The sequence below is a fragment of the Eumetopias jubatus genome, unplaced genomic scaffold (genome assembly GCF_037043125.1).
Source record: "Eumetopias jubatus isolate StellerSeaLion01/CBP00866 unplaced genomic scaffold, mEumJub1_p1.0 scaffold_8, whole genome shotgun sequence".
NCBI lineage: Eukaryota > Metazoa > Chordata > Mammalia > Carnivora > Otariidae > Eumetopias > Eumetopias jubatus.
The window spans coordinates 29,786,980-29,814,503 of NW_028274814.1; the positions used below are offsets into that span (position 1 = coordinate 29,786,980).

Sequence of the window (27,524 nt, forward strand, 5' to 3'; positions counted from 1 at the left end):
AGCCCCCGTGGAGCGAACTGGCCCCTCTCCTCAGAGAAAGATCGGTTTATGACGATACCAAGTAAAGGGCGTAGAAATCGTTTCTAAGAGTTTTGCTTGAAGCCCTGAAACTTAAATTGACGTCAGCTTCTTCCTGTCTGGGAGCTTGGTGAGTTTCCCGGGAGTTTTGGGGGCGCTGACTTGGCAGGAGACGACGCACCTGACAGCTGTCCTGGCCACCGTGGTTTCCCCGCCGGTGAGGCCAGCCAGAGCCCTGAACCCAGCTGAGCAGCCGTGTGGTATCTTGCTTCCGGCCCCTGTGGTAGTGACACCTCTGTTCAGAGCCTGATTTAGAATAAAAGGACCTTTGTAAAGAGAAAACTCCTCATTTTAAGTGGAAAGCAAAACAAACAACTACCAAAAAAAAAAAACCTTTGTAAAATGAAAGGCAGTTCCCTCAGACACCCCGCTAATGCCCGGGGGAGCACAGAGACCGCAAAGGGTAAGCATGTCAGCTCGCTTCCATCCTTGTGCCGTAGAGTTCACTTTGGGGCTTTCACTGACTGTCACCGCCTTTCACCCGGCAGCCTGTCAGTTTCACTTTCCGACTCCCAGGGCCTCCGGCCTGAGCTCGCGGCGGGTGCGTGCCACCGAGCCCCACGGGGCTGCAGACTCCACACCCACCATCCCAGGCCTCCTCACAGCAGCCCCGCCAGATGGGTGCCACTATCGTTCCCATTCCACAGATGAGGCATCCAAAGTGCTGAGGCAGTAACTCACGTGGCCGAGAAAGTGACCGAGCTGGGCTATCTGCCCCATCCCCGTATAAAGGAAGCAGGCTGTGGACAGGCGTCATTGAGTCCCAGGGGCTTCTTAGGCAAGGCTTCAAGGCTCTCACTTTAAGTCTTCTTTCATCCATCCCCAGATTAAGTCCCCTGAAAGTGACTTTCATGATGCCTTGGCCCTGACCCAAGAGCTCAAATCCTTCCCCGCTGCCTCTGGGACCCGGTCTGGTTCCTCTGCCTGGTGTCCAAGATTCTGTCTACCTGGGACCATCTGCATGTCCTCTGCTCACAGGAGCCCCCAGCTTCATGCATCCCAGCCAGCAGTTCTGACCTGCAAACACAACATCCTCACCTGTGGTTCCAAAGCTCGGCCCCTAGGGGCACCTCCCGTCTTACTGGAATAATCTTCCACGGCTCCTCTGCCTGCTTGGCATTCTTCCAAATTGCAAGGCATCCTGGGAGAGCAGAAAGGACTGATGACTTCGGGAGTCTACAGGCTTGAATTCAAAGACTCGCTTGGACTTGTGTGACTCTATTTCCCTTCAGAACAACTGGCGGGTGCCATTCTCTGCAGGCACGAGCAAGGGGGTGGGCATCTGACTGACACAGGGTGGTAGGCACCGGGCGAAGAAACAGCAGGGTGCTCTGGGAGTGCAGAGCAGTGCAGTCACAACACCAGACAGTAGGGTCCAGAAGGCTTCCTGGAGAAAAACGTTGAGGGAGGCGTGCAGGGGAGGCAGGGGTCAGGAAGACGGGAACTGAGCTGTAAGCACAGCACGAGCAAAAGGCCAAAGACAAAAGACCCAGTGAGCTTTGAGAGCTGCACACACTTCCAGCAGACTGGAGAGCTCGGGAGGGCAGCCGAGGGGGCGATTTCTGAGGCTGGGCATGAGCTTTGCCAAGTACAGGGCTTTGGACCGTATCCTGCAAGGAACAGGAGACTACAGGGTGGTGTCAGGCAAGGGAAAGACACGATTCGTGCTTTCGACAGTTTAGGTAAGAGTTGATGGCAGGTGGGTTCTTTAAGCCTCCGTGGGCCTCAGTTGCTATGGGTATAGAACGGGAACAACAGGGGCGCCTGGCTGACTCAGTCAATGGAGTGAGCGACACTCGATCTTGGGGTTGTACGTTCGAGGCCCACGTTGGTGTCGAGACTCCCTTAAAGAATAAAATCCTTAATAAAATGAAATGGGAATATCACACCCCGTCCTGGGTGGCTGCAGCTCTGGGGAACGTGGAAGGCTGTGTTGCTTTCAGCGCTGGCTGAGCCCACAGACTGAACTCAGCTAAAGCCGCTAAGGGGAGTTTGCTTTTCCCAGGCCAGTTTCTCAAGCACAGGTGAGGGCTTTTGGTATAACTTCATGGACAGTCTTAAGCTCCTCCCTGTGCTGTGTGGTCCACCCCGTCATCCCACCCACGCCGAAATGTCCCGTCCTTCTTCTGTCTGTGGGGTAGCACCTGTCAACACGTAGATTTGGGGAACACTTCTCGGCTGCTGTTTGTTGATACTAACCCGGACGTGAGCAAGGCACAGCAGACAAGCAGATCTGGCTGTTGCCAAAGCACCAAGAACCCCGGGACCCAGAGAAGCACTTCCCCCTTCAGTTAGTTTGTGACCTGCATTTCCATGTGTGGATCGTCACACTCTGTGAAATGCATCGTGCGTATGTCAGTCCATTCCGGCCACTATAACGAATACCATAGACCGGCATCTATTGGTCCACAGATCAGGGGCCAGCATGGTGGGATTCAGGTGAGGACTCGGCCCGGGGCAGCAGACGATGACCTTCTCACTGTGTCCTCACATGGCCGAAAGCAGAGAGGAAGCCAGCTGTTCCCAGAGTGCCCTCGTGAGGGCCCTCATGCCATCCAAGAGGGCCTCACCCTCATGACCTCGTCACCTCCTCGCACCCTCACATTGGGCAGTAGGGTTTCTCAACATATGAATTTGGGGAGGTGTGCAAATACCCAGTCCAAACAGTATACACAATGTCTTGTTTAAAACTGGAGTGATTCTGGAGAGCAGGAAGGCAGAGTGCCCTCCGAGTGAGGAGGGGCAAGAGGGACACATCCCGGGACACAGAGGTGGCTGCTGGCTGCCTTGGATCCAGGGCCATCCGGGCTTCTGAGCATATGGATTCGCTGTGTCTGACACAATTAGGACCTGCGTCAGCCCGGCTGGCCCTCGCCTGACACCCAGGCTGGGCTGTGGTTCTGCAGAGAAGCATCCCTCGACTCCCTCGTGTCCCGAGACTTTTTCCTTATTTCCTCTTTCTGTGTTTCCCTTCTGGTCTTCAGTTTCTACCAGCATCATACTTAACCTGCCTGGTCTTCTTTGAAATCTCAGTGGAAACTGTTGCTTTCCAGCTGAAAATCTCAATTCTATTTCGCAGAAGAGTCCCTGCGGCAGACTGTGGGTGGGATTCACCGACGTACCATATTTCTACTAAAAATATCATTCCATCCCAAGAAATAGGTTTCAAAGGTTTGAAGAAAAACTGCTTTTAGATTTCAAAGAACAAGAGTATATTGTTTTTCTTATCTGATAAGGCTTTAATTTTCATCAGGTTGACATTCTGTGGTAAGCGTGTGGTTAACTCTTTCATGTACAGAAGCTTGTTGCCAACTGAGAAGGCTCCTGGGGCCAAAGAGGACCACCTCCTGCCCATTTCATTTGCAGAGGCATTTGAGATCCCCAAACATGTCCCTGTTGATGCAGAGACAGCTGCTGGGAAGACTATTTCTGGTTCCCTGCCTCCTTCCTCCAAGGTAAACAGAAAGTAATTGGATTCCCACCCCACCCCCGCTTATTTTCCCCCCCTTGGTAACAAGTGTTCAGGAAGGCACAAGCTGTCCCCCAAAGGGTCTCACCCTGTAAGTCACTCATTCTTGGGTTGTGGGAACTGACCATGTGGCTCGCCAGGTCCAGCCAGACCTCAGAAACAGTGGGTCTGCTAACACAATGAGTCACAGATGGTCGGTGCTCCTGACTGTAGGATGCGCCCACCTGCCCTGAGATGTTCTCCCTCAGAGCACACAGCCTCCCCCTTTGTTCCCCCAGGGACCACACACATTTTCTTTGATGGCACTCACTTCTTTTAACCCTGTGCCCCCCAAGTTCCCAGCCCTGTGACGCTGAACATTGTTCCTGCCACGTTCCCCGCTGCATTTATGCCTGCCCAGGGAAGACGGATGTTTGAATGAATGAATGAATGAATGAATGAATAGACAATATTTCCAATACCAATACACCCATGCATTTATTCAGTGCCTCCTGCCGCCCACAGTGATGAAATAATTTAAATAAGTAAAGTTGATGTGGGCAGCCAACAACAACCCGAAATGACTGGAAGTATTTAAACCAAACCGTGGTGATCGGTTGGTGGTGAACAGGAAATGCACCGTGTTTTAACAGATTTGAAATCCATTATAAGCTATGCATGTGAACATAGGTGAGAAGAAGGAAAGTCACAGAGAATTATCATAAACAGTTCTTAGAAGATGAATTCAAAGAAACTCCATTTCCTCATTCTGACACAATCAAGGTTTAAGTAATTAACATTTTACGTATTTTTTTTCCAGTTCACAAAGTAACCTTACACATTTTATCATTTGGTCCTGAAAACAACACTGCTCGAGGGGTAGTAAGAGTAACAGTGAGGATCTGTGGGCATTTTACAGAGTTCAAGATCCTTCACTCACATTATTTCCACCGACACATTTCTGTTATTCACACCCTTGCAATTCACATGCCAGCAAAACATTCGACTCGTAGCCCCCTGAACACAAGAGTCCCTCTGCCAGGGGTACCTCATCTGCTGAACCTGCCAGGTGAACCCGATTTGCCCTTCAAACATGGTATAGTGAATAGCAGCCTCCCTCCTTACCGGGCTCCCAGACAGGGAACAATTCCCCAGTAGGGGCCACCATGCTCAGAGGCCCAGAAGACCAATGAGCACCGCGAAAAGCAATGATTTGGAGTGACTAAGAAGCTCCCACGGTCACGGTTAGTTAACGACCCTGAGGGATCTGCCACCTGCTGACCGATCAGCAGACTCCATTTCCAAACTAGAGCAATGAACTACCGTCAGTACCTCCCAACAAAAACTCAGTCCGTGTTCAACAAACCCACTTTCTGGATCCTCTGGAGGTTTGGAATGTGGCAGGAACAACGTTCGAAGTCACAGGGCTGGGAATGGGGGGGGGGCGGGAGGTGCGGCGCACAGGGTTAAAGGCTTATTGTCACAACCACAGGTTAATCACAGGGGCGGAGAACATCCTAGAGCTCACCTCCAGGCCATTTACTATGCTCCTAGTGCAACTGGTTCTGTAATTTAGGATGCTTGACTTGGCAACATTTTAAAGACATGTTGGAGGGGTGGAGAGATGGGAGGTAGAGAGGAATAGTAAGATGCTGCTGCTATGGCAGGTGAGCAGAGTGTGAAGGTCATGGGCATGAGAGGAGGCATGTACAGGAGGGATGGCAGAGGCAGAAATCGTAACTCTTGGGAAGTGATTCGATAGGAGGGCAAAGAGGGGGTAGAATTTAAAGAGGATGCTGAAGTGTCAAGCTTAGGTGACAACAGATGATGGGAATATAAGGATCAAGAAGAGAAATAAGGACAAGAAGAGGAACAGAGGACGGTGCGTTTGCTTTTAACTTTTAATTCTGAGACAGTTGTAGCTTCACATGCAGTTGTGAACAATAATAGAGATCCAATATGGCCTTTGTGCACTTTCCCCCATAACCATAGCACAATATCACAACCAGGAAATTGACATTGATACAATCCATCAATCTTATTCAGATCTCACCAATTTGATATGAATAGGGTCCGTGTGTATTTAGTTCAGTGCAACTTTATCAGATGTGACCATCACGGCAGTTAAGATACACAACAGTTCCTATCACAAGCATCTCTCCTTAGCTACCCTTTGTAGCCACAACCATCTGCTTCCTTCCTTCCTAATCCCTGGCACCATACCGTTTCCATCTCTGTATTTTTGTCATTTTAAGAATGCTATGGGATGGAATTATACAAAATGTAACTTTTCAATTTGGATTTTTTTTCACTCAACATAATTCCCGTGAGTTCCATCTTCCTGCGTTTCTTAGCTGGCATTTTCCTGTAAAAGAGAGCTTTCTCCCCTCCCCAGCCCCACCCCACACTCTTTTGGTATCTCTGTGGATTGCTAACTTTTAAAATGATTTCATCGTTTTATTACTTTCATCACGAACTCTTTTGGGTTTACCAGATACACTATCATGTAATCTACAAGTACAGATAGTTTGTATTTCCTTTAGTTCCAATTTTTATGCCTCTACATTCTTTTATCTGATTGCATTGGCTAAAACCTCAATGGCAATGTTAAGCAGAAGAAGAAATAGTATCTTTACCGAGAAACAAAGTTTTGAATAGACGTGAAGCACTGGAGGTGGAAAGGTGACAGAGCTATGTGTTATGTCTCCACCAGAGCTCAGGGCTGGAGAGAGGAGTCTGGAAGAGGCAGAGCGCAGCATCATTGTTAGGAACACAGGCTCTGAAGCCTAGCTGAGACTCCCAGCTCCTGGGTCCTCTAGCTGTATGACCTCACTGGATGACTGCAGGCAGTTTATCAAACCTCTCTGTGTCTCATTTGTAAAATGGCAGGAATAATTATAATATTTATTTCACTGTAGAATTGAATTAGTCAATATATGTAAAGAGATTAGAACAGCTTTTTGACCTTGGTAAGAAATTCAGTAAGCGTTAAGTCTTCTTTTATCATGTGGAAGCCCTCAGCACAGAGGGAAGACTTGAAGCGATGAGCCTCCTGAGAATAGAATGGCAAGAGCCAAGGTCAAATCATTGGGAAACTCCTCCATTGAACCCTTCTGAACACTTTCTGGGTCACGGGTTCCTTTAAGACTCTTATGAAAGCTATCGTCTTCCTAATCCCAGCCCGAACATGCAAAGAACATCAGACAAATTCCAATAGTGGGGCATCCTCCAACATACCCAACCAGTATTCCTCAAAGCTGTCAAAATCATCAAAAACAAGGAAACTGGGAAACTGTCATGTAATCCTCATAGCCATATGAGGATTGGCTCATATGAATCATGGCTCATGAGAATCCTCATAGCCATAGCCTCATGTCCCTTGAAGGGACATGACAACTCAGTTAAGTTTGGAATCCTGGATCGGACCCTGGAATAGGATAAGAACAGTAGGGGAAAACGGAGGATATCTGAGTAACGTATAAACTTTAGTTAATAATAAAGTATCCGTCTTGGTTATTAGTGGTGACAAATGTACACACCGAGATAGCCATAACAGGAAAAACTCGGGTCGGAGGATGCGTCAAACAAGAGTAAAGTGAGCATTCAGGGAAAGAAAGCCAAGGAGACACAGAACGAGGGGGTCATGATGTTTCACGATACCGTGAACGAAGTTTCAAGGAGGAAGAGCTAAAGGAACCAGAGTTAAAGGAACCGAACTTTGAGGAGAACAAGCATCACCGGACTTGTCGACTCACAGCGTTCTTGGCGCGCTCTGAAAAAACATCATTCCGGTGCAAGCCGAAGGCACACCGAACAGTTACGGAGTGAGCGGGAAGGGAGGATGTAGGAACCATGAGGCGCAGGACTCCCATGAGATACTGAATTCCGAGGGAAGGAAATGAAGGTTGATTGCTGGGGCGGCTGTAAGTACCTGGGATGCTTCCAGGCTGAGGAGGTGGTGGTGAGCCCGGGGATGCCAGAGAAGGGGCCGCTGACGGGGCACCGCCCCCGAGGCTGCAGAGAGGAAGTGATCCGAGGCACACCCTGTTGGCCTTAGCGAGACCAGGAACGTGTTTTACGTGGAAAGACAGAAGGAAGAGCCTATGATGCCTTAAAGGGTATCTATGATGGGGAAATGGTGAGATACAGAAAGAAAGTTGAGGAAGTTCAGAAATGAGGGGACAAATAAAGAGTAAGTGAGAAGGGGCGATCAAGCAAGTACTTCACGTGGACAAACCCTCAGTGTCGCTAAGGCTGGGCAGCAGTAGGAATGCAGAAGTAGCACCGAATATTCTGATTTCTATTTCACTCTGCACATGCTAATCACTCTTAACCTGTGTTTCCCTATCTATGCGTGAGATGCCATTCCTTTCAAAGGGATGTTATGAAAATCTTGGGTAAACTTAAAAAAAAAATCTGTGTGCCAAAAGATAACATTATAATTTTCCAGCTAGTAAAGCCCAACCCAAGGATCCCCAAATTCTCATAAACTTCACCCAACTATCACAGATAGCCTCTGGTTCCAATGTCCTCCTTCTAGCCTCCCACTGGAGGCAGACGAGCTTAAAGCACTGTGAAATTTGACCAGGGATCTGGGAGGAATTCTTCCCACTCCCTCTTCCGGACAGAGCATCTGAGGTGACAAGGGGACACAGTGAGCCGTCGGTGGAACAGGAAGAAGACTCAGGTCTCTGACACCCAGAGCTGACTTGCTTTCCCACGACACTTAAGGGCTGGACCCAAATAGGACAGCGAGCTCTCAACTCAAAGTCATCGTGCTCAATACCTGACATTTTAAAATGAGGACAAAAATTTCTCTTCTATAAGATGGTCACATTTCTTACCCTACTGACACTCATTTCTATTGACTGCACCAGCCACTCTCCTTGCCCCGGCTGGATTCCTCCCTGTCATCGATTCTTTTTTTTTTTTTTTTTTTTTGCTGGGGCCACATGGGCATGCTCTTTATTGGTGTTCCCCGGGTGCTGGTGCAGAGTCCCTGGGCCGAGGGGCCAGGGCTGTGAGGGGCGGGTGGCTGTCCCACGGGCAGCAGGTGAGAGGGTGCATTCTGGCATAAAAAAGTTTTGGGGGAAGGCTCCTGCATCTGGGAGTTGGCAGCGGCAAGGGGAATGGGGTGCACGTCTCAGCCAAAGATGCTCTTGGCAGGTCCGGCTTTGGGCTTCTCGAAGACGGTCTCAGTGCCGGTCCGGTTGCCGCTGAACACAGACGGGGCGGTGGAGCCGGCTCGTTCACACTCCCGCATGACCTGATAGGTCTTGGACTTGATCTCCTGGTTCTTGGCTAGGTTTCCACGGGCCCCCTTCAGATCTTCCTCCTTCACTGGGGGGCGCTTCTTCTTGATGGGTGCCTCCTGAGCACCAGCCTGGGACATGGTGGGTTCCCCGCTCTTCTGGCAGACGCACGAACCGGTGGAAGAGATCCCTGTCATCGATTCTTTCCCTTCCATGCTCAGCCTCTGCAAGCGGTTGTCCAGTGCTACTGATCTTTCCATCTCTCCAGTCTACCTGTCCCCTCTGCTCCTTCCCATTCCCAGATTCCTCCTGGCTCTGACCCAGCCTATTGTAGTGATCCCCTAATTCCTTACTCCTCAAAGTGTGATCGGAACAGCGTCAGAAAGCCCTAGGGGAAATGCAGATTCTCAGGCCCTGTCCCAGACCTGCTGGATCGATATTTGCATTGTAATAAATTTCCCCTGGGGACTCAGATGCACACAGAAGTTTGAGAAGCCCTAGCCTAATTAGGCACCCCGCCTCCCACCTCTGTCTGCGCCACTGCTGTGCCCAGCTAACCTCATGTTGTTATAGACCCATGAGGTCTAAAAAAAAGCTACACTTGTTTTTGAAGGTGGGGGGTACAGAGGGAGAGAGGGAGAATCTTAAGCAGGCTCCAAACCCAGGGCAGAGTCTGATGTGCGGAATCAATCTCACAACCCTGAGATCACGACCTAAGCTGAAATCAAGAGTCGGACGCTTAACCCACTGAGCCATGCCGGCGCCCCACCATTGGTACACCTGTTCTTCCTAAAGAATGGATCCAAACACAGTTATCACTTTCTAGTTTACATTAAAATCATATACCTGTCCTATCTTCTTTACTAAATTACAAAGACCGTGGAGGCAGGGACCACAGATTAATTTTTTAATTTATTCTCCAGGGTCATAAATACTTAGAAAATAATCATTGGATCAATATTAATTCACATTATTAATCATAAACAGAATGTCATTATCAAATAAAACAGAAGGGAAAAGTGTCAAATATAAATATGCTCTAATAGTAGCTTATACTACATCTTTGTGGTATTCTATATCTTTGTAACTACTAGACAAAGAAGCAGCACGCAGGCAGGGCTCAGACAGCATAGTTACTTATATATATGTATATATACACACACACACATATATATAGCCCAAAATGCAGGATCTGAGCTCTCTGACTTCTTCAAAGATAATGATCTGAATTAAACCACAACATTTCGCAAACACTTCCCAGTGACCCAGATAGTTTAAACGTAGCTCTACCTCTCAGCAAGAGAGAACCTTCCACCACTGGGTGGAAAGCACCGTCGTTCCTGAAGATTATGATACTACGTGATGGGAAAGCACCGACCTAGGAAGCAGGGGTCCTGCTCTATTGTCAGGCTTGCCAAAACTTGAGGAATGACACACAGCCTCAGTTTCCTTACCTACAAAATGTGTGGATGGACCTAAATAATCCTTAGGGTCTCTCTCAGCTCTCAGATCCTAGGATCCTATTAAGAGGAATATTCAACATGTCCTGTGGTATTTTATTTTGTACCAAAACCCTTGCTTTCTATAGAGCCCAAACTGCTGGATGGGTTTGCCAAGGAAGTTGGAGACTATCTTTGACATTAGGTACAATTTTGGGGATTTTTCTTAGATCGGACATAGGAAATGAATGGCCCTTTAGGTCAAGAACCAGATTATTTCTTTATCAGGTGCACCAAGCTCTTGATGTACTCCTATGTCCTTTATGTAAGCTTAGTAAATCATCAGCTAGAAGTTTCTGTGCTTCGTTAATTGTTCTGGTGGAGAAAACGAAGGCACAAAGTTGAAGCCATCTCTTCAGTGCTGGCTGGGGTGTGGGTTAACATCATTTGACCTTGATTCGCCCACTGAGAAAAGAATCTTATCTCAGACTCTGTCCACATCCTTTTGAATCCCCTTTATTTTCCTTGTCTTTCATGTTGCTCACATTGGCCACAAGGGCCAGAAGAGTTCGCTTTCATTTTGAACAACATCAGAGAAGAAAAACAAATCACCTAGCCCACAACCGTTTTTCACCCACCCACCCACCTTTCCTCCAGCCAAGTAAGTTTTCACTGCATCCTCTTAGATACTGAGTAAGGCACGTGGAAGCAAAGTGCATTGTAAACGGGATCACCAGCACCTGAGTCCTGCTCCCTGTCCACCAGGGGACGGGTGGGTCCTTTGGAAAGGGGCAGATGGAGAGGGGAGAGGTGGCAGCCACTCGTACTGTGCGGAACCCACAGCATCTGGGAGCTGGTCAGAAACCACGTTAGCCTTCAAGCTTGCCCTATCGAATCCAAATGTACATTTTAATAAGACCCCCAGGCGACTTGTGTGGGCGGTAACATTTGAGAACCACGCCCAGGGACAACACAGGCACAGTCCCACTGTTTGCAGAGACTCCACGTCAGACGTCGTTCTCTCAGATCAAATGACCTAAAGGGTTCGTATTTCTGGTTCACTCGAGCGACACAAAAATATCAGCGGAAAACTCATTTTAGTACTATTCCCCTTTCAAAAACAAAAGGGTAAAAGATAAAGGAGTAGCTTTATGTTGGGGGAGTAGAGCTGAGGGCATGTGGAGAGGGGAAATAAAGAGGGTGCAGGATTCCAAATCCAGTTAGGAACCCCTGGTCTGCATCTCTCGCTCCTGTCCTTCTCACTGTGTGACGGGGCCGCTGACAGGAAGAAAGTACCTCATTTCACCAAGTTGATCAGCTTTTATTTGAAACCCAAGCAGTAGAGGCTGCGTAGGTGTCCTCCCGGGAACAGTGGTGCGTAGCTGATGGGAGAGAACAGATGCCTGAGAGACAGAAAAGCTGGTTTGAACTTCTACATCTGTTGCTGTGCGTCCTTGGTTGTCATTCCTGCCCTCCACGACGCGAGAACTACAGATACCTCACCTTTCCCCGCCTAGCAGGGGCATGGTGAGATGGGGACGTTGAGCCTCCAGCCATCGATTGGAGGGAAAACAAAACCCAAACAAAACAACAGTGAAAAGAGAAGAGTGTCCTAGGGTTCCTCATCCTCACCCACCCTTCTCCCCAGACCTGTTTGGCGATACGCTCCACAGGAAGGTGGCTCTAGTTACCGTCACTAAGGTCAGCTGAAGAAGCCAAAAGCACCCAAGGGGGGTCGCACTTGAGTTGAGTAGGAAATTCCCGGAGGCAACAACCCTGCACATATCCCAAGGGAAGATGCCCCATGACTGCGCGGCAGGAACAGTGACGAAGGTGAAGTGTGAGAAAGGGGTGAAACACGTGGGATCCTGCCTGTGTCTTTCAAATTACCATTCAGAGCAAAACTCCAAAACAAGATGTGAAACACTTTCAAGGTCAGAAAAGCTTAATTTAACTCCCGCTTAGTACACGACAAAGCCCTTGGGATTTTCAGGATTAATTAACAGGCGTGGTCTGTCTCTTTTCCCCTCTGCCCACATAAAAGGTACAAGAGCTAAAAGGCAAGGCCACAGGAATATCATACCTCTGAGCCTACGGTAGGACTCCCGACCTCGGAGCCCCCTTTTTCAAGCTCTGAGCATTTGCTGATACCATCCAACGCCAAGTTAGGAATCTGAAATTTTCCTCCACTCCACAGAAAATAGACACTTTACTCTCAGAAGAGAAAATGATATCTAAATCCAGAATTAGACCAATACTGAAAAATTACAGAGAGGAAACTTTCCCTACCCACCTTCTAAAGAAAATGCTGGGGAAAAAAAAAAAAAGAAAGAAAAGGAGAGGAGAGAGAAAAGAAAAGAAAAAAAAAGGGAAAACAAGAAAAGAAAAAAGAAAAGAAAAGAAAACTTGTGTTTGTTTCCTGAGCTTCCGGGCCCACTTGTGGTGTGAGCCAGGAGAATGAGTAGAACTGAGAGCGTAGAACAATTTCTTTTAAAAAGTCAGAGCCGCTGATAGAAGCAAGAAATGGATCTGGAAAGAGAAAAGCCCCTGTTGGCTGAATTTCAAGGAAGAATATTCAGAATTTTTAGTGAGTAAACCCAGTGAATGGATGTGGCTGCCATGCTGTGTGGGAAGAAGTTTTGTAAGTGATAATACAGGGGAAAAGTATTTAAAGACATTTTGCTGAGTCACGTATGTGGAATTCTTCGTTACTCCTGTGCAAGACTTCAGAATAGACAGTGGTTTTGATTCTTCTCTTTTTTTGCCCCCAGGTGTTGGACAGCTGGGGTTTTGTTGTTTTGTTTTTGTTTTTGGTTGTGTTGCTGTTGTTTTGTTTTGTTTTTTATGATACCTAGGAGGGCTAAAAATATCCAGACTCACTCCTGTTAGATTAAGAAAAAGGCACGTTTCAGGGCTACCTTTCCCATACTCTTGTACCTCCCATTTCTGCAGATGCTATCTGGAACACCCTTGGCAAGGCATTCCAGGGAAAGGATTATAGCCAAGCTCTTTACCTGTTTGTTTGTTTTTTTAAGATTTTATTTATTTATCTGAGAGAGAGAGAATGAGAGATAGAGAACACGGGAGGGAAGAGGGTCAGAGGGAGAAGCAGACTCCCCGCCGAGCAGGGAGCCCGATGCGGGACCCGATCCCGGGACTCCGGGATCATGACCTGAGCCGAAGGCAGTCGCTTAACCAACTGAGCCACCCAGGCACCCTACCTGTTCTTGTATAGACCAGAGAAGTTTCAGTGTTTCTAAATTCCAGGAAAGATGCTTTTATGAAAATGCAATCTGTGGGAGAAAGAACTTCTGGAATTCCCCTCGTCCCCACATGATGACTATCCTGAGATATTCAAGCTAATTTGTAATGACTCTGGGAATTTCCATGGTCTTATTTAGAAAAGCATATCGTCGTGTAATTCAACAGTTTTTAAGGACACAAAGTTGCCTCAAAGGCAATTTGCCTTAAAAAAGATTTAGGTGTTTAGAAATGTTCTTGGTTTGTGAATAAGTTATCAGATTCCAAATGCATCTGAGGTCAATCCTTGATTATTTGTGCTAATGAATAATTACAAGAGTTGCTAAGTATACTTCTTACTGATTTTCCTGAAGCAAAATTACAGTGCAAGTGTACAACTTGATGAGTTTTCAAACAAGTACACCCATATAATCAACATTTCCATCACCTGCCTTCTTCCAGCCAGTCCCACGAGCCACAAGCAACCTCTGATTTCTTTCTGTATACTTGTTCTGTCTTTTCTCGAACTTCCAACAAATGGAATCAAACAGTATGTATGATTTTGTGTATGTCTTCTTTTGTTCAACACAATATTTTTGAGAGTATTTAAAGCCACTATAAATATTTTGTATGTCTTCTTGTGAACATATGCTTTCACCCTTCTTAGATAAATACCTTGGAGTGGAATGGCTGGATCCTAGGATGGGTAGATAGATAGTCAACTTCCCTAAAAAAACAAAAACAACTCTCAGCTTTCTGAGGAATGGTATCATTTTACACTCCCACTGGTCGTGTAAGAGAGTTCTGGTATTTCCACCTCCTCTCCTGCTTTTGTTGTTGTTAGTCTTACGTATATTACCTGTTCTGATGGAATATCCCCTGATGGTTTCCAATTTGCTTTTTTTGACGTCGACGGATGTGGAGCATCCTTTCAAGTGCTTACGGATAATCATCTGTCTTCTTTGGAGGAGTGACTTGTTCAAGTCTTTGCCCATCTGTTTATTGGGTTGTTTGCCTTTTAGGATTGATTTGTAGTTCTTTAGATAATGTGGACACAAGTCTTTTTGTCAGAGGTGCGTGTTGCAAACATATGCACCCAGTCTATCACTTATTTTTTCATATTCTTAATGTCTTGGGATGACCAGAAGTTTTTGATTTACTTATCTTTTACAGTTGGTACGTTTTGGGTCCTCTCTAGGAGATCTCGGCCTATCCCTAGTTTGCAAAGCTATTTGCCTTCATTGGCCCTTAGAAGCTTAATAATTTTAACTTGTATGTGTATACCTATCATGGATAAATCTAGGGTATGGAATTTTTTTATGTTCAGATACATAATAAAATTAATTTCTGTATGTGAAGTAAGATTCTTTTTTTCCCCATAAATTTATCCATTTGTTCCAGAGCATTTGTTGAGAAGATTTTCCTGCCCTCATTGAACTGCCATGGCGTATTTATAAAACAGTTAACTGAACATACACGTGTGAGTCTATTTCTGGCCTTTCTATTCTGTTCCATTACTCTATTTGTCTATCCTTCTACCAGTTTAAACTGTCTTGGTTACTGCAGCTTTATAGGAAGTCTTGGTATCAGATGATGTGAATTCTCCAAAATTGTACATTCTTTTTAAGATAGCCTTAGAAATTCTAGGTCTGTTGTGTTTCCAAAGAGGTTTTAGAATCAACTTGCCAAATTTCTACCAAAAAGTGTATTGGATTTTTTAAAATTGTAATTGCATTGAATTTGTTGATCAGCCTAAGGTGAACTGATGTCTTTTTTCAAAGAATGAATCTTCCAATCCATAAACATTGTACATGTCTCCATTTATGTAGTTAATTTATGTTGGCAATGTTTCAGAGTTTTCAGTTCAGGAGTCTTGCAAGCTTTTTGTAAATTTATTCATGAGTATTTTATTTTTTTGATGCTATCATAAATGAAATTGTTTTTAAATTTTTTAATTTTCTAACTGGTTGCTTCCAGTAAATAGAAATAAATACAAGTGATTTTTGTATATTAAGACTGCTAAATTTACCAAGTTGTAGGAGTTATTTTTCAGATTTCTTAGTAATTTTATGTAAGCAATCAAGTCATCTGTGAATAACATTTATTTTGAAATCTACTTTTTTTTATAGATTTTATTTATTTATTTGAGAGAGAGAATGAGAGATAGAGAGCACGAGAGGGGGGAGGGTCAGAGGGAGAAGCGGACTCCCCGCTGAGCAGGGAGCCCGATGCGGGACTCGATCCCGGGACTCCAGGATCATGACCTGAGCCGAAGGCAGTCGCTTAACGACTGAGCCACCCAGGCGCCCTTGAAATCTACTTTCTGATATTAATGTAGCCACACCAGCTTTCTTATGCATACCTCTGCATAATATGTCTCTCTCTATATTTTATTTTCAATCTATCAGTGTCTTTGCATTTGAAGCATGCTCTCTTGGGGACAGTACAGGGTTGGGGCCTGCTGTTTTATCCAGTCTGAAAGTTCCTATCTTTAAATTTATGTGTTTGGTGTATGTTTCATACAATTACTGACATGGTTGGCTTTGAGTCTGTCCTTCTGCTACCCTGTTTCCCAGGTCTCCCATTTGGTTTTGTATTCCTCTCTTCTTCCTGTTCTCTCTTAATTTTGGCTAACCAAAAAAGTATTTTATTTTATTTTTTTTTAAAGATTTATTTATTTATTTGAGACAGAGAGAATGAGAGAGAGAGAGTACATGAGAGGGGGGAGGGTCAGAGGGAGAAGCAGGCTCCCTTACTGAGCAGGGAGCCCGATGCGGGACTCGATCCCGGGACTCCGGGATCATGACCTGAGCCGAAGGCAGTCGCTTAACCAACTGAGCCACCCAGGCGCCCCCAAAAAAGTATTTTAATACTCTCTTTTATGTCTTCTATTGCCATTTTAGCCACATTCTTTGTATTGTTATTTGGCAACTTCCCTAAACTTTCCAGTATGCATCCTTAACTTATCACGATCTCTTTAGACTTAGGATCGTATCATTCCACATCTAAGAACTTTATGATAGAAATACTCCACTTACCCCAACTGTTACACTGTGGTTGTTACACATTTTACATTGACATATGCAATAAAACTCACCATGCACTATTATTTTTTATTTTAAATAGTTCTCGTTCAAAGATTTTAAAAGATGATCTTTCTACTTACCTAAATATCTACCAGCACTCCATTCTTTTCCTGTAGATCTATTTCTGTTATAATTATCCACATAGCCTGCAGAATTTCCTTTCAGCATTATCTTTTATAACACAGGTGTGCTGGTAATACATTCTCTAAGCTTCCATTTATCTGAAAATATATTAATTTCATCTTGATTTTTGAAAGAATTCCAGGTTGGCAGGCTTTTTTCCTTTTTACAACTTTGAATATGTTCTACCATTATTTTCTGACTTCCACTGTTTCTGCTGAAAAGTCAGCCATTATTTACTATTGTTCCCTGTATGTGGTGTGTCCTTTTTCTCTGGCTACTTTCAAGATGTTCCCATTATCTTTAGTTTTCAGCAGTGTGGCTATGATGTATCTAGGTGTGGTTTTCTTTATATTTATCCTGCTTGGAATTCACTTCTTGAAGCATCTTGGACCTCTAAGTCAACGCTTGTCATCAAATTTCAGACATTTTGGCTATTATTTCTTCAAATATTTTTTCTGCTCCATTCTTAATGTCCTACTGCTTTGGGACTTCAATTAAATATGATAGGCTATCTGATATTATCCCACAGGTTACTGAAGGTCTATTCAAATTTTTGTTTGAAGTTTTTTTCTCTGTGCTCATCAGTTTGATAACTTTTATTGATCTGTCTGCAAGGTGTGGTGAAGCTCATTTCAGATATTATAATTTTCAGTTCTAGAATTTTTATTCGGTTCTTTCTTATAGCTTTCATTTATCTTCTGAGATATCTATTGATTCACTCACTATGGCCGTGTTTCCTTGAAACTGGTAGTTGACAATTTTTTTCTTAAAGGGCCAGAGAGTAAATATTTTCAGCTCACGGGCCATCGAGTCTCTGTTGCAACCACTCCACTCTGCCTTTACCACACAAAAGCAGCCACAGACAAAATGTAAATGAATGAGTGTGGGTTTGTTCCCATGAAACTTTCTTTATAAAAATAAATGGCAGTCAATTGTCTGCTAATTCCAAAATCTGGGTCCTTTTAGGGTCTGTCTCAACTGACTCCTTTTTTTTTAAATGGGTCACATTTTCCTATTTCTTCACATGTCCAGAATTTTTAAGAACTTGCTGGATATTATGAATTATACATTTTGGAAGGTCTGGAATATGTTGTCTTCCTTTAAGAGGTATTGAATTTTGTTCTTACAGGCAGTTCAATTACTGGTGCATCCTCCTGTCTTTCAGGTTTGGTTTTAGTCTTTGTAACGGTGGGTCTGTTTTGGGGAGTACCCAAATTCCAGCCATGCCAGCAGCCTAGAACTCTGATTTTTTTCTCTCCTCAGGCAGTGAGACCATGGCTCTGCTTGGGTTCTGCTTTGGTGCCACTTGGCAGGAAAGTGGCCGTGAAGGAATCCATGGCAATGATGGGGTTCACTTCATGGTTCCCTCTTCTCAAATAATAGAGTGCTGCACTGTCTGTTACTAAATGCCTGGAAACACTTTTTTTTTGCACATTTTGTCTGGTTTTAAAGTTGTTTTCAGCAGCAGGGTAAGTTTTGGTACCAAAATTCTGTCATGGCTAGAGGCAGAAGTCCTCATTGATTTTTGCCCCCTTGAATTATTTTATCTAGCTCAGGGAATAGCCATTGCTTATCAGCTGTTTTTTGTTTTTAATTGACCTTATGGTTTAAAGTAATGTTAGGTTTACAACAAAACCAAACAAAAGGTACAGAGATTCTCCATATACTTCTGACCTCGTTCATGCACAGCCTCCCACATTATCATATTATCAACAGCCCCCACCAGGTAGTATATTTGTTTCAGTTGATGAACCTACAGTGACGTCATTATCACCCAGAGTCCACAGTTTACATTAGGCTTCACACTTGGTGTTGCATATTCTACGGGTTTGGGCAAATGTATAATGACACGTTTCCATCATTATAGTATCCTACAGAGTATTTTCACTGCCTCAAAAATCCTTTGTATGCTGCCTGTTCATCTCTCCCTCTTCCCTAACACCTGGCAGCCAGGATCTTTTTACCGTCTCCATAGTTTTGTCCTTTCCAGAGTGTCATATAGTTGGAAGAACACAGTATGTAGCATTTGAAATTGGCTTCTTTCACTTAGGAATATGCACTTAAGTTTCTTCCATGTCTTTTCTTGGCTTGATAGCTCACTTCTTTTTAGCACTGAATACTATTTTATTGTCTGGATGGACCAGAGTTTACTTATCCATTCACCTACCGAAGGACAGCTAAATGTAGCTTCCAAGTTTTGGCAATTATGAATAAATCTGCTAGAAACATCTGTGTGCAGATTTTTATGTACACATAACTTTTCAACTCTTTGGGTAAATACCAAAAAGTGTGGTTGCTAGATTGCACAGTAAGAGTGTGTTTAGTTTTGTAAGAAATTGTAAAAACCCTCTTCTAAAGTGGCTGTACCATCCTGCATTCCCACCAGCAAGGCACGCGGGTCTCTGTTGCTCCACATCCTTGCCAGCATTTGGTGTTCTGGATTTTGGCCATTCTAAAGGTGTGTAGTGCTATCTCCTTGTTGTTTTATTTGCACTTCCCCGATAACATACGATGTGCAGTATCTTTTCATATGCTCATTTGCCATCTACATATCTTCTTTGGTGAGGTGGCTGTTAAGGTCTTTGGCCCGTTTTAAAAACTAGGTTGTTCATTTTCTTATTGTTGAGGTTTAAGTCTTCTTTGTATATTTTACATAACAGCCCTTTAGCAGATACATTTTTTGCAAATATTTTCTCTCAGTCTGTGGCTTGTTTTCACTACCTTGACAGTGTCTTTTGAGAGCAGAAATTTTTTATTTTAATGAGGTCCAGCTTCTCAATTCTTTCTTTCATGGACTGTGCTTTGGATGGTGCATCTAAAAAGTCATCACCAAATCCAAGGTCATCTAGACTTCTCTTATATTATCTTCTAAGAGTTTTATAGTTGTGTTTTACATTTAGGTCTGTGATCGATTTTGAGTTAATTTTTGTGAAGGACATAAGGTTTGTGTCTAGATCCGTTTCTTTGCGTGTGCATATCCAGTTGTTCTGGCACCATTTATTGAAAAGACTACCCTTGCTCCATGGTATTGTCTTTGCTCCTTTGTCCAACATCAGGTGACTATATTCATGTGGGTCTACTTCTGGACTCTCTATTCTGCTACATTGGTCTATGTGTTTATCCTTTCACCAATACCACATTGTTTTGATGACTGTAGCTTGATAGTAAATCTTGAAGTCAGGTAGTGTCAGTCCTCCAACTTTGTTCTTCTCCTTCAATACTGTGTTGGCTATTCTGGATTTTTTCGCCCCTCCATTCGAACTTTAGAATCATTTTAGAATCAGAATTGATATCCACACAATAAGTTACTGGGAGTTTTATTGGGATTGCATTAAATCTATAGATCATGTTGGGAAGAATTAACATATTGACAATATTGAAACTTCCTATCCATGAACATGAAAAATCTCTCCATTTATTGAGTTCTTTGATTACTTATGTCAGAGTATTGTAGTTTTTCTCATATTGTTCTTATAGATATGTTGTTATATTTATACGAAAGCACTTTATTGTGGTGATGCTAATGGAAATGGTATTGTGTTATTAAGGTCAATTTCCATTTGTCCTTGCTGGTATATAGCAAAGCAATTGACTTTTGTATATTAGCTTTGTATCCTGCAACCCTGCTAAAATTGCTTATTAGTACCACAAGGGTTTTTGTCTGTTCTTTCAGAATGTCTACGTAGACAATCATGTCATCTGCAAAAGAAAGTTTTATTCCTCCCCAATCTGTACATCTTTTATTTCCTTTTCTTTTCTAACTGCATTAGCTAGGACTTCCAGCACCGTGTTGAAAAGTGGTGATGAGAGGATACATCCGTGCCTTGTTCTTTCATTGGTTTTTTGGATTATTATGAATATCTTGTTTTAGCAATAGATTTACCTTCTGACACTCAAAACATAGGTTGGTATGGATGTACAACAAGTATCAGTGAATGGTATTGAGGATATGGGCTGTAGAGAGAGATGACCTCTTGCAGGAGATAGAGTTAAGGTAAACTTCAGCCCCGCCTCTATCTGAATTACCATTCTCCTTTCCTGGACAGAGGAAAAAAGGAAGGACGAAGAACGGGCATCTATTCTATGTCTATTATGTACGGGGCGCTCTGCAAGTTACCTTTGTATGTTATTTCATGCAATATTTAAAACAAACAGTAAGAGGCGCCTGGGTGGCTCAGTCGGTTGGGCATCTGCCTTCGGCTCAGGTCATGATTCCAGGGTCCTGGGATTGAGCCCCCCATCGGGCTCCCTGCTCCGTGGGGAGCCTGCTTCTCCCTCTCCCTCTGCCTTCCACTCCCCCTGCTTGTGCTCTCTCTGTCTGTCAAATAAATAAATAAATAAATAAAATCTTAAAAAAAAAAATAAATAAATAAAACAAACAGTAAAATGATGACGATGATTATAATACCCAGTTTATGGAAAAAGTGGCCAAGCCTTAGATAAGTAAAAGCAATGACACTATGTAGCTAGTAAGCTGCAAGAGCTAGGATCTAGAAGTCCATTTTTCTCCCCTTTCCACCGTGTTACCTTTCTTGCTTTAATATGATGATTATTATGATTACCAGTATTTATTCAGTGTATATGTTACATGTCCCTTCACAATCACTGGCCCTTCGAGCCATTCAAATTGTTTCCATTTAGACCCTTCTTGGTGAGAGGTGGGGCGAGCTGTCCACACTCACCTCATCTTCCGTGATTCAGGAGACCAGGAGTATCCTGAGTCTTGGACAAGGGTGGTCTTCAGCACGGCAAGATGCTGGGCACAGCATAAGGGCAAAGAGAAGTCTCATTCCAATGGAGTGATGATTAATAAGCAATCGCTGGACTGTCCTCTGCCAGCAATGAGTGCAGCAACCAGCTGGATCTGGTGCCTGTGCTGGTGGAGGGAGGGCTGTCAGTGCTTCCTCACCTTTTCCTGTTTCCTGTGACCCTTCCTAGACACTTTCCTTATCCAGCCTGTGGCTTTTCCCTAAAAACCTACTCTCTCGAAGCAGGACTTTTTGCAAGATATGCAATGGAGCCATTTTTCTGATTAGAGCAGTGCCCTTTATTTCCTTAATACTTGGGCATTTGGCCACTATTTCAGGTGTCCTTGGTGGGAAACCAGCGTCTATTTCTGAAGGGAGCTGAGAAAGGGTCAAGTTTTTGTAGTATGAGAAGGAATTCGGTAAGCTCAGCGGTGTGTAGGTGGGTGAAAAATATACATATTCTACTCGCCAGGCTTTGGGTGGAGCACTTCACATATATTTCTCAAAAGGAAAAGGAAAGGAAAAAGGAAAGGAAGGGAAAGGAAAGGAAAAGAAAAGAGGTGGTACAGAATCATTAATATAGAAATTCTGACAATCCTTATTTCCTTAAAAGTATTTCTCACCGACACATGTCCCTCAATTAAATTTACATGGCTTTCCTCCCTTCCTTTCCTCATATCTTCTAGTCCTCTTCTCTCTTTCTATATTTGTTCAGCATGAGGCATATTCAGAATAAAACCTCATTCATTTCCATTCATTTAGTTTGAAATAAATTGTAATCTGGAGAGGAACTTGGTTGAAGTCAAAGATTGAACTGTCTCTGTTACAAAGGTTTCTTTTTTTTTTAATAATTTTTATTGTTATGTTAATCACCATACATTACATCATTAGTTTTTGATGTAGGGTTCCATGATTCATTGTTTGTGCATAACACCCAGTGCTCCACGCAGAATGTGCCCTCTTTAATACCCATCACCAGGCAAAGGTTTCTAAAGGATGGTGGCGACAGCCTTCATTTCTTTCTGGGAAGAGGTGGAGGCACCCATAAATCCTTTAAAGAAAGTGAAGAAATGCGTGACGAAATCGTCACGGGGTTAAGTATGTGAGTGTGAGAGTGGAACCTCCTGAACTCCTAACCCGCCTCTCTTTCTTTGCAGACCTTTGTGATGATAACCCGCCAAACCTCAAGCACGCCACATACAAAGCTCTCGAATACAAGATGGGCACAATGTTAAACTGCGGATGTGAGAGAGGCTTCCGCAGACTAAGAAACTTCATGCGTTGTGCAGGAAACTCTAGCCACGCTTCCTGGGAAAACAAATGCCAATGCATAAGTACATGTAAGTGTTTCCTTTTGTGACACCAAGGGAAAGAGAAGAACTCTAGCAAAGAGGGAAACAGAAGCTCACACCTCATGCCACCCATATGCTGACTGGTGCCATTGACCTATCCTAGCTCCACCCCCAGCAACATGGCAGTGTGAATTCCCAACAGCTCCCCAGGACGCCTCCGTGCCCTCTCCTCTTCAGTGTCCATCTCCGCAATCCTAAGGAAGAAGCTCTGGGTAGAAAAGTGGAGGCAGTGGGCGAGGCATTTCCTTCCCCGATGAGAGTTAAAAAAAAAAAAAGGGAAGAGAAGCTCATGCTACTGAGTCAGAGAGTCTTATCTATTACAGAATTTTTTGAAAAAGATTTTATTTATTTATTTGAGAGAGAGAGCAAGCATGAGAGAGCACGAGCGGGGTGAGGGGCAGAGGGAGAAGCAGGCTCCCTGCTGAGCAGGGAGCCCGATGTGGGGCTCGATCCCAGGACCCTGGGATCATGACCTGAGCCAAAGGCAGACGCTTCACCGACTGAGCCACTGAGGCGCCCCTATTACAGAAATTTTCAGTGTGACTGCCATGGGGTCTTTTGGGCATTTCTTCAGAGGGCAAATACATGGTCAGGTAGAAAGGACTGTCAGTCCAGGGTCTTCCCAGCCCAGTGTCAGGAACTGGCATTCCAGACTGTGAGAAATAAATTCCCCCAAAGACCCCACTGTCCCCTCGTTCCAGTCCTGCAAGACCCTGGCTGCACTGGGGGAGCAAGGAGAATATCAAGTCCAAAGGCAGGTCAGGCTGGTGTGTGGGCGAGACCCCAGATCTACACTGGGGAAGCAGAGAGGAAGAGGAGGCTGTTCCCTTCGAATGTCTTTATTTCTGGCTTTTTTAACCTGGCTTGAGAGCCTGTGGCCCTCATTGCCAGATGTGATGGGAATCAGCAGTGGACTAAGGGTCCTGAACCTCATGGCTGCTGGCAAGGGCGAGCAGAGAAGGCAGAACTGCTCGCTCGGAGACTGTAGGCAGGTCACCCTCCTGGAGTGGAATGTGGAGGGAATGACCCCCGAGGGACTTTCTAAACCTAAGTTGAGCTGATTTTGCTATTGCATGTTCTTTGAATCCTGAAAGCTCTCTCACAAGCCCGATTTCTCTACCAGGTCTTTTGTCCACTCTGTGACTCTAGAACGTGGTGAAAAATGGGGGCGTCCATTTGTCCTTTTATTTATTTATTTTTTAATAATTTTTTATTGTTATGTAAATCACCATACATTACATCATTAGTTGTTGATGTAGTGATCCATGATATATTGTTTGTGCTTAACACCCAGTGCTCCACACAGAACGTGCCCTCTTTAATACCCATCACCAGGCTCACCTATCCCCCCACCCCCCTCCCCTCTAGAACCCTCAGTTTGTTTTTCAGAGTCCATCATCTCTCATGGTTCGTCTCCCTCTCCGACTTACTCCCCTTCATTCTTCCCCTCCTGCTAACTTCTTCTTCTTTTTTTTTTTCTTAACATATATTGCATTGTTTCAGAAGTACAGATCCGTGATTCAACAGTCTTGTACAATTCACAGCGCTCACCGTAGCACATACCCTCCCCAGTGTCTATCACCCAGCCACCCCATCCTTCCCACCCCCACCACTCCAGCAACCCTCAGTTTGTTTCCTGAGATTAAGAATTCCTCATATCAGTGAGGTCCTATGATACATGTCTTTCTCTGATTGACTTATTTCACTCAGCATAACACCCTCCAGTTCCATCCACGTCGTTGCACATGGCAAGATCTCATTCCTTTTGACGGCTGCATAATATTCCATTGTGTATATATACCACCTCTTCTTTATCCATTCATCTCTCGTTGGACATCTTGGCTCTTTCCACAGTTTGGCTATTGTGGACATTGCTGCTCTAAACATTGGGGTGCACGTACCCCTTCGGATCCCTACATTTGTATCTTTGGGGTAAATACCCAGTAGTGCAATTGCTGGATCAGATGGTAGCTCTATTTTCAACTGTTTGAGGAACCTCCATACTGTTTTCCAGAGTGGTTGCACCAGCCTGCATTCCCACCAACAGTGTAGGAGGGTTCCCCTTTCTCCGCATCCCCGCCAACATCTGTCGTTTCCTGACTTGTTCATTTTAGCCATTCTGACGGGTGTGAGGTGGTATCTCATGGAGGTTTTGATTTGGATTTCCCTGATGCCGAGCGATGTTGAGCACTTTTTCATGTGTCTGTTGGCCATTTGGATGTCTTCTTTGGAAAAATGTCTGTTTATGTCTTCCGCCCATTTCTTGATTGGATTATTTGTTCTTTGGGTGGTGAGTTTGATAAGTTCTTTATAGATTTTGGATACTAGCCCTTTATCTGATATGTCATTTGCAAATATCTTCTCCCATTCTGTCAGTTGTCTTTTGGTTTTGTGGACTGTTTCTTTTGCTGTGCAAAAGCTTTTTATCTTGATGAAATCCCAGTAGTTCATTTTTGCCCTGGCTTCCCTTGCCTGTGGCGATGTTTCTAGGAAGAAGTTGCTGCGGCTGAGGTCGAAGAGGTTGCTGCCTGTGTTCTCCTTTAGGATTTTGATGGACTCCTGTCTCACGTTTAGGTCTTTCAACCATTTGGAGTCTATTTTTGTGTGTGGTGTAAGGAAACGGTCCGGTTTCATTCTTCTGCATGTGGCTGTCCAATTTTCCCAACACCATTTGTTGAAGAGACTGTCTTTTTTCCATTGGACATTCTTTCCTGCGTTGTCAAAGATGAGTTGACCAGGGCGCCTGGGTGGCTCAGTTGGTTAAGCGACTGCCTTCGGCTCAGGTCATGATCCTGGAGTCCCGGGATTGAGTCCCACATCGGGCTCCCTGCTCAGCGGGGAGCCTGCTTCTCCCTCTGACCCACTTCCCTCTCATGCTCTCTATCTCTCATTCTCTCTCTCTCAAATAAATAAATAAAATCTTTAAAAAAATAAAAAAATAAAAAAAGATGAGTTGACCATAGAGTTGAGGGTCCATTTCTGGGCTCTCGATTCTGTTCCGTTGATCTATGTGTCTGTTTTTGTGCCAGTACCATCCTGTCTTGATGATGACAGCTTTGTAATAGAGCTGGAAGTCCGGAATTGTGATGCCACCAGCTTTGCTTTTCTTTGTCAAGATTCCTCTGGCTATTCGGGGTCTCTTCTGGTTCCATACAAATTTTAGGATTATTTGTTCCATTTCTTTGAAAAAGGTGGATGGTATTTTGATGGGGATTGCATTGAATGTGTAGATTGCTCTAGGTAGCACTGACATCTTCACAATGTTTGTTCTTCCAATCCATGAGCATGGAACGTTTTTCCATTTCTTTGTGTCTTCTTCAATTTCTTTCATGAGTATTTTATAGTTTTCTGAGTACAGATCCTTTGCCTCTTTGGTTAAATTTATTCCTAGGTATCTTATGGTTTTGGGTGCAATTGTAAATGGGATCGACTCCTTGATTTGTCTCTCTTCTGTCTTGTTGGTGTATAGGAATGCCACTGATTTCTGTGCATTGATTTTATAGCCTGCCACTTGACTGAATTCCTGTATGAGTTCTAGCAGTTTTGGGGTGGAGTCCTTTGGGTTTTCCACATACAGTATCATATGATCTGCAAAGAGTGAGAGATTGACTTCCTCTTTGCCAATTTGGACGCCTTTGATTTCTTTTTGTTGTCTGATTGCTGTGGCTAGGACTTCTAATACTAGGTTGAATAGCAGTGGTGAGAGTGGACATCCCTGCCGCGTTCCTGACCTCAGGGGAAAAGCTCTCAGCTTTTCCCCATTGAGAATGATATTCGCTGTAGGTTTTTCATAGATGGCTTTTATGATATTGAGGTATGTACCCTCTATCCCTATACTCTGAAGAGTTTTGATCAAGAAAGGATGCTGTACTTTGTCAAATGCTTTTTCTGCATCTATTGAGACGATCATATGATTCTTGTTCTTTCTTTTGTTAATGTATTGTATCACGTTGATTGATTTGCGGATGTTGAACCAGCCTTGCAGCCCAGGGATAAATCCCACTTGGTCATGGTGAATAATCCTTTTAATGTACTGTTGGATCCTATTGGCTAGTATTTTGGTGAGAATTTTTGCATCCATGTTCATCAAGGATATTGGTCTGTAATTCTCCTTTTTCATGGGGTCTTTGTCTGGTTTTGGGATCAAGGTAATGGTGGCCTCATAAAATGAGTTTGGAAGTTTTCCTTCCATTTCTATGTTTTGGAACAGTTTCAGGAGAATAGGTATTAATTCTTCTTGAAATGTCTGATAGAATTCCCCTGGGAAGCCATCTGGCCCTGGACTCTTGTTTCTTGGGAGATTTTTGATGACTGCTTCAATTTCCTTAGTGGTTATAGGTCTGTTCAGGTTTTCTATTTCTTCCTGGTTCAATTTTGGTAGTTGATACATCGCTAGGAATGCACCCATTTCTTCCAGGTTATCTAATTTGCTGGCACAGAGTTGCTCATAATATGTTCTTATAATTGTTTGTATTTCTTTGGTGTTGGTTGTGATCTCTCCTCTTTCATTCATGATTTTGCTGATTTGGGTCATTTCTCTTTTCGTTTTGATGAGTCTGGCCAGGGGTTTATCAATCTTGTTAATTCTTTCAAAGAACCAGCTCCTAGTTTCGTGGATCTGTTCTACTCTTCTTTTGGTTTCTATTTCATTGATTTCTGCTCTGATCTTTATTATTTCTCTTCTCCTGCTGGGTTTAGGCTTTATTTGCTGTTCTTTCTCCAGCTCCTTTAGGTGTAGGGTTAGGTTGTGTATTTGAG

General features: G+C 44.1%; 2 protein-coding genes across 3 annotated transcripts in view; one reads left to right on the forward strand and one right to left on the reverse strand.

Moving 5' to 3' along the window:
* Positions 1 to 27,524, forward strand: part of IL2RA (interleukin 2 receptor subunit alpha) — a 53,735-nt gene that overhangs the window by 9,230 nt on the left and 16,981 nt on the right. For both annotated transcript variants that reach the window (XM_028114675.2, XM_028114676.2), the window contains exon 2: positions 22,572 to 22,754. In XM_028114675.2, the coding sequence (XP_027970476.1) occupies positions 22,572 to 22,754 (183 nt within the window). The remainder of the gene's footprint in view (positions 1 to 22,571; positions 22,755 to 27,524) is intronic.
* On the reverse strand, positions 8,670 to 8,918 carry LOC114217729 (musculoskeletal embryonic nuclear protein 1). The gene has a single exon (XM_028114677.1). The coding sequence runs from the start codon at positions 8,916 to 8,918 to the stop codon at positions 8,670 to 8,672; it is 249 nt and encodes an 82-aa protein (XP_027970478.1).